Source organism: Lissotriton vulgaris, unplaced genomic scaffold (assembly GCF_964263255.1).
Source record: "Lissotriton vulgaris unplaced genomic scaffold, aLisVul1.2 SCAFFOLD_1373, whole genome shotgun sequence".
Taxonomy (NCBI): Eukaryota; Metazoa; Chordata; class Amphibia; order Caudata; family Salamandridae; genus Lissotriton; species Lissotriton vulgaris.
In genome coordinates this window covers 538,708-546,653 of record NW_028255383.1, presented here as the reverse complement: position 1 = coordinate 546,653, position 7,946 = coordinate 538,708, and the positions used below count along the sequence as shown (strand labels likewise).

The 7,946-nt window shown below is 48.6% G+C and overlaps 1 gene segment (V, D, J or C); it reads right to left on the bottom strand.

Annotated features, from left to right (window-relative positions):
• Positions 1–5,714: 5,714 nt before the first annotated feature.
• Positions 5,715–7,946, bottom strand: part of LOC147659150 (immunoglobulin heavy constant gamma 2-like) — a 342,076-nt gene continuing 339,844 nt past the window's right edge. The window contains 1 exon segment of the C gene segment in view: positions 5,715–6,204. Within this exon segment, the coding sequence occupies positions 5,927–6,204 (278 nt within the window).

Below are 7,946 nucleotides of genomic sequence, written 5' to 3'. Positions count from 1 at the left end.
GAGCAGCTTCCTCTTCGAGGAGTCATGGAGGTTGAGGTCATCAGTGAAGGCCGGAGTCTGAGCACGAAATTCCATGTCAGCGAAGGAAGACTGGGCACCCTACTCAGTTGCCACACGGCGGAAGACCTGGAACTTGTGTTTTTCATGAACCAGGTACACGATATGCATGCTTGAGAGATACTCAAAGACTTCTCCCCATGCTGTTTGAAGGTCTTGGATGTCTGAAAGGGAAGACTTTTAAGTTGCACATAGATCCAACTGTCCGGCCCACGGCGCTGAGGCACCGGAGGGTGCCATTCCACCTGCGACTGCAGGTGGAAGAAGAACTGAGAAAGCTGGATGACATGGTGTTGACAGAGAAGGTGTTGGGCCCTACTGCGTGGATGTCCCCTTTCGTTGTGGCACCAAAACAGCCAGGAGCCATTCGACTAAATGTCGACATGCGCCTACGGAACAAGGCTGTAAAGAGGGAACGTCATCTCACGCCCACGATGGATGACATCGTAGCCAACCGTAACGGCGCCAAATGGTTCAACAAACTTGACCTCAATGCGGGGTATCACCAGCTGGAACTCCACCCCGACAGCCGGAACATCACAATATTCTCCACCCATGTTGGACTACGTCGCTGCAGGAGGCTGAGCTTTGGTGTCTCCTGAGCCGCAGAGATGTTCCAAAACGCCATAAGAGAAACACTCTAAGGACTGCAATGTTTAATAAATCTAAACAATGACATCCTTGTGTTCTCCAAGGCACTGGAAGAGCACCACAAACACCTCAGAGCCACTCTGCAGCGACTTGCAGATAACGGACTCACCCTGCACAGATCCAAATGCTCGTTCTATCAGGAGTCAATGAACTTCTTCGGGTACATCTTCTCCAGAGAAGGGCTGCGTGTAGACCCGACGAAAGAGGAGGCCAAACGATCTGCCCCCAGACCCACGTCAGTCACTGAAGTCCAGAGTTTCCTGGGAATCGACACATACTGTGGCCGAGTCATCACCAACCTCGCATCCCTATCAGAACCGCTGCGTGTCCTCATGAAGACGGGCCAACCATGGGCCTGGTCTGCCAAAGAAGATCTGGCATTTCAGGCAGTCAAGTACGCCCTCATCGATGACCTGATCATGGCCTACTTCCGCCCCCATCGACGCACAGAGGTTGTGGTAGATGCCATCCCCGTAGGGCTAGGGGCAGTCCTGATGCAAGAAACCGAGTCCAGAGAATGGATTCCCACTGCACATGCCAGTCGGCCGTTGACTGCCACCTAGATGTGGTATGCGCAGATAGAGCGTGAGGCTCTGGCCATCAAGTGGGCGTGCCAACACTTCCATCTCAACCTGTATGGGCACGAGTTTCAAGTGGTCACCGACCACAAGCCCCTGGTCCCGCTCTTTGCCAGCACCACTCAGATAGCCCTCCACGGATCGAATGGTGGGCATTACACCTGCAAATGTACAGTTTGGAGGTGATCATCCGACCGGGGTCCAACAACCCGGCTGACTTTCTGTCACGGCACCCTGGCCAACTCCCACCACTCCAAGTACCGGCAGACGAGGATTACACTGAAGAGTTTGTCCGCATAGTCTCCCTGGAAGCGTGTCCGGGTGCACTCATGCTGAAAGACATTGGAAAAGCAACAGATTCCGACGAGTGCCTTGTCAAAGTCAAGAACACGCTGGTCAAACAGAATGGTGCCACTTTCTGGACAGTGTCAGCTCCCTCATGGCAGAGGAGCAGCTCATCCGGCAACAGGTGCGGAGGGTGCAAAGTGAACTCAGCGATTGGCCACATGGGGTGATCCTGAGGGAAGTCTGCCTTGTGATCCCGAAGAGCCTACAGAATGAGGTGTTCCGTCTAGCGCACCAAGGTCATCAAGGTGTCTCCAAAACCAAGGCCAGACTCAGGAGCAAGGTCTGGTTCTCGGAGAGGAATGCCTTGGTGGAGAAAGTCGTACACAACTGTCAATCCTGCAGCATCAAGGGTGGTGATCCCATGCCTCACCCAGTGATCACTGAAGACTCGTGTCTAGAGCCGTGTTCCAAAGTAAGCATCGACTTCGGGTAATTCCTGGATGGGTGAAACACGCTAGTGCCGTTCTACTCCCATTCAAAGTTCCCGGTGGTGGAGGTAGTATCGTCAACAACGTTCTCCCATGTTAAGACGGCCCTGAATCGATTGTTCCCCATGATGGGTCTGCCGGAGAAGATTAAGTCTGACAATGGACCGCCGTTCCATGGCAGAAACTTCCAAGGCTATCTGACCTCCCGAGGAATCCGCCACCGGAAGATCACTCCACAGTGGCTCCAGGTGAATGGCGAGGTGGAGCGGTTCATGCGTACAATGAACTGGGCTCTCAGGATTGGGGTGGATAAACGAAAAGATGCTGAACAGTGCTCTTGCAGTTTCTCAGCGCGTATCGCCAAACCCCACATTGCACCACTCGGTGTGCACCAGCTCATCTACTGTTTCGACGGGCTCCAAGAGACAGCGTGCCTGCCGATTCATCATGGAGACTCCCAGAGCTAGATCAAGGTGCAGCGCAGGGCATAAGGAAAGTGTCCAATAACAAGGCGAGCCAAGCTCGAAGGGCCCAGTCCATGAGTGTCCACGTTGGAGACAGAGTCGTTGTAAAAGACCGCCACCCAAGCTGGAAGTATCGCACCCTGTATGAGCCCGAAGTGTGGGAAGTGATCAATGTACAAGGGACCATGGTATTGGCCATGCGGGGAACCCGTGTGGTCACACGGAACACCTCATGGTTCAAGAAAGTCACAAACGACATGGCAGAGGCTGTCCACGACATGGAAGGTGGAGAGGGAACAGCCCCTGCGAAAGACTCGAGAGGTCAGCTGGAGGATGTGCGACCTCTAACCGGAAAAGAAGCAGGAGCAATGGAAGATGGGAGGAGCCCAGAAGACTCCTCCCCCAAACCAGAGAAGGATTCAGAAGGGTCAGAATCAGGAAAGAACCCACAGAGCCAGAAGTATGGTCTCTGGCCGAATGCGATCCCTAGACAGAGACTAAGATACTTTGCGTGGTGTGCCAAGAAAGACTGAACCCCCCCATGAGTTGTCACATCTAAAAGATTGGAGGGATGTAGTGATGGAGCCACGCGGCCCATTCACACACTCTGAGCATGCACCCACGCACCCCAAGGGCGGGCACGCCAGAGGGATTAAATAAAGGGGCGCAAGACCACTCTGGGTCTTGGCTCAATGAGCTAATGCTGAGTGTGTGTCCACTTTGTCACTGCGGCCCAACCCTGCGGCCTAGTCCCCAAGACACCGTATTCCCTTGACCAGGATACCTCATTGCCAATGCCATCATTCAAGCATGGTTAAAGCCTCTCCGGTCAAAAAAAAGAAGCGCGCTCGCAACATATGGCCCCTGCGTGCCTGTAGACGCTGATGGCGGAGGGGTGGGGGGAGTGCGGCCGGGAGCACACAGAGGGTTTCCCTTGCGGGAGCGAGCATGGGCACCATCCAAAGCTCCAAAAGGAGCATTAATCAACTATTTTTACAGCTGCTAACAACGTTCCCCACTTCTTAATTTCCCAATCTCTCTTAGCCTCTCAAATGCTAAACTAAGTTTCTATGCCTTTAAAACAATCCACATTTGTAAAGCGCGAACAATCACCCTCACCCGTACGGGTCTCCAGGCACTGGGGGCTGTCAGGAAGATTAAGCAAGCTATTGCCCAGAGTCACATGGTGCTGGGCTAATCTGCCACCAGCACCCGTGATCGAACCGTGGTACCCAGATTCCAGCATCACTCGCCCTGGCCGTGGCGCCTTTCTGGCTCCCTGAATCTTAGATCGGCCTTGCTGTTTAATAGCAATCGCCACTCTTGCCGATCCTCAGTGCACATTGTACCAGGAGGGGGATTTCTGCCTCTTTCCCAGTCAGCTTGGAAAAATCTCTTTAATTATGAAAGAACTGCCGGTGTACATTGGTAAAATTAGCCCAAGTACCCAACTCCTGCTGGACCTGCTCTAATAAGGACAAGAGATCCTCTATTCCACCAGCAGCACATCTGTATATTCGGCCAGTTAGCTCTGCTGTGGGTGAAATGACACTCATTTGACTCTACGCCTATTAGACAGGGCCAACCTTCTATCACAGGGTTCATCACGGTTGGATCGTACTATGGGCGTAAGCATCTTCAGCTCTACCCATTAGTGTTGTAATATGTTTATTAGATAAGCTGGCACAGACCTGTGACAAAAGCTGTGCACACGCAGAAAGGCTTGCATTCCACCCTTTGGGCAGTGGGGTGATAATGCTGTCTTTGTACACTTAAAAGTCCAATTCTGCAAGCTTCAACAGCTTCATGGCACTCCCTGCTGATCAAGGAGATGCTTAGAACAAGTAATAACAGCTTGCATACAAGAGATTCTACTATTTATAGTTAACCATTACAAGGTACTCACAGGTACCAAGGGGGAATGCGGGGACAACACAATTAAGTATAGCAATGACAATTGAATGAAAGTGTAGGTATTTAAGAGCAAGGATGACATTTTTGAGGATCACTGTTCAACTTTTGGAATTTCTGTGGGGTTGCTGTAGTGCTGATGTTGAATCCAAAGCCTTTGTGAGCAGGGGGTGAGCTCTGTTAGCTGTCTGGAGGATGGGAGATTGCAGGTGTTCCTGATCTGGTAGGTCAGTGTATTTCAGAGATTGGGGCACCAGAGAAGGAAGGCTGGTCCTGCGGTTCCGCAGCATCAATATTCTGTTGGTCCTTCATGGGGAGGCTCTTACACAGATGGGAATAGGTTGAATGTGCATTGGTGACGATCTGTGATATCTGACATGTGCTTTGCAAGTCATGTGCTGGTTGGGTGAAGATGATGTAATGTGGGTGAGATATGGGTGCTTTATCCGGAGTTAGCGATTAATGTGGGAGTATCTTTCTGATGCAGCTGCAGAAGTGCATGTCTGCATTTCGAAGGACCACAAATTACGAATTGCAGAATTCTAACCAGAGAGTGTGAAGACTTGTGTTCCTCGGCAGTTTGTTCAAAGTAATAGGTAAGAGCTTTAGGGGACTGATGTCAATAGTGCTAAAACCCTACCAACTCCAGCTTGCCGTTCAAGTTGTTGCTATATTACATATTATCTCTGTGCCAAACTAATGATCCATTTAGCCAGCTAGTATATGCTATTGTGTCTTTTTTGACTATTATTTTGTAATTCTCTCTGCTGTGATTGGCATCTACCATGATAGCATTTCAATGTTGACTGTTTAACAAGATATCTTTCTGCGAGCTAATCGATGTGAGGAGGAGGTATAAACCACCGGCCTCCCATGGTGCATCTCTAATTGTCACAGTCTTCTGTGCGCACGATTATATTCCTTTGCCTAGGTTTGCCTTGAACCTTTATTTTTAGTTTTATATAGCGCGAACTTGACCCAAAGGCTTCTGAGCACTTTACATGAGCAGTAGTTGCGTTACATTCATTTTTGTTGGGCACCGGGAGATTACGTGATTGGCTCAGGATCAGAGGATGTTATGCTTTGCTGCCGAGACTCGAACATGGCTCCTCGGCTTTTGGGTCCACCGCTCTAGCAGTTAGGCCTCTACTTCGGCATTTCTAGATGATGGCCCCCTTTAGGAGCTTTCTGCTCCAAATATAGGGCAATAAAGAGTCCCCATAACAAATTAACCCAGCAAATGCAATTACAAAGTATTGAAATACACAATCTTGTCAGCAGAATATATTTTATTATTTTTTATACATTGCATGGTAGAAGCAGAAAATACAGAGAAGGAGAGATTAACATAGCGCTGGTTTGTAGTTATGAAATTGATATTACACTTCAGAAAACATTTCAGGATATTGGAGACTAGAAATGACTTGCATTGTTGCCTCTTTTGCTTGTACGAACCCTCTTTGTTGTCGTTTTTTATGAGCGGTGATGATTAGATGTCGTGCTTGAACTCACACCTGATGGTCTGTAAGTTCACCAAGTACGGATGTGTCACACTGATCGCACTGCTCATGGTGGACATGTTGTCCTTATCTGGAATGCTCCAGCTGTTTTCCACGTCCTCGGTGATGTCCTTGCCATCTGCTTCCCAAGTAACCTCTGCATCATCTGGATGGTAGTTCTTGTACAAGCACAATATGGTAAACGGTGTCTCGTTGGTTTGCCCCTGTGAGGGTGGAAAGATGAACCCTGAAGGCGCAGCATCCTCTCCTGTTAACACAAACAGAGACCTTTGTTTAACTGGTAGACAACTTGATATAAAAGCTTCTGGAAATTCAGAAGTCTTCAAGGTTTGTCATTAACATGATGTTCTGCTTTTACAACTTTCATTTTTGTTATAATTTAGTGTTGAATTTTATGTAGCATACATATGGCCAGCTTTTCCATCCCTTGATAGTTTCGTTGTGCCATCTGTTATCATTGGTCAACACTTTGTACTGTCACAGTGGGCAAGACAGCTCCTAGTGTGACATCACAGTAAAGCGCGCAAAAATCCCTCAGTGCAATATGTGGTGTAAAGCAAGTGGCTTCCCTACAAATAACCATTAATTTGTATTAGAACATTGGAATGTTGGGAGCTCCATTGCAGACAATGGAGTGCTCCCTGCTTCTACGGGCTGGTAAAGGCCCGCAGAGCAACATTCCAATGTTCTACAAAGGCTTCACGAAGCTCGAGGGAATACATATCATCCGAGCTTCGAGAACCCTTTGTTTAATTTGTTAGAACATTCTACCCTCTAGTGGCAGAATGTTCTAATAGCCTTATAGCCCTTCGTAGCAGGACTATACCGGCTATTAAAGTCCCGCTGTCTCGTTAAAGTCCCTCGCCTTCGGCTCAGGCCTTTAACGATTCAGCGGGCCTTTAATAGCTGGTATAGCCCGCTACGGCAGGCAAAAAGGCTATATTAGATGCTAGTAAATTAGATGCTTGATTTGAAGAAGCTTGACTCGCTGACTCCATCCCCCCTCTTTCCCGCTGCCCAGGGCCACTCCCAGCTGAGTATTGACGCTGTGGAGTTGGTCCCGGGCACAGAATTGCGGCGGCCATCTTGGGTGTGGGTGGGTTTTACCGCGCTCTAGTTGAGCATCAAAGGGGTCCCTATCGGTCAGGCGCTTGATTGTGTGTGTCTGAGTCCCTCCTGAGGCGGAAGCCGGGAGGCTGTGTCATTTTGTGCTGCACTAGTCTTTTTTTTTTTTTCCGTCCTCAACTGCCTTCCCCTTTTGGCGGACATTGCCACCCACCGTGCACGACATTGCTGACGTGATGTGTTCTATTGGTGGGAGAGATATACCGACACCAAAAATATGGGGTGCTTTCTTTTGACTCCATCCAGGTATATTTCAACCTGCCGGACCTTACTCGAAACTGTCCTGGGCCCTGGTCTAAAAGAGTATAGATGGCATAATCATCGGACCCGGGGAAAAAAGAAAAAAAAAAAAAAAGGAAAAACCCTGGATCATCTCCAGTTGGTCAGGAGGTCCCAGAACGCCAAGTTTCTCTTACGACAGATCTTTTTAGATCACTTTTGGATGTCTCGTATAGAGATGTTAGCCATGAACAATGTAAAGGAGGTGTCTTCTTTACCCATTGTATGCTGATCTGTCTTCTTGCTAATAGAATTGCGTAAAAAAGGAATGATTTCTCCTTACCAATGATGTTGTCTTCCATCCCAAAGATGACCAGTGGGAGGGTTATTGAAAGGGATGTATTTAGTATGGAGTTTAGAGTGTTTTTCACGTCTACCCAGAATTTTGCTATATTCGGACATTCTAGGAACATGTGTACATAACATGCATCGCTAAATTACATTTGTTACATTTCTTATCCGGTTGGTATTTGGAAAGTTTTCGTGGTGTTAAATATGCCCGATGTGCCGAGAAGATATGATTTCTTACTAACCATGAGGGCTTTACGATTTTACGTAATAATTCAAAGGAGCTTATCCACCTCT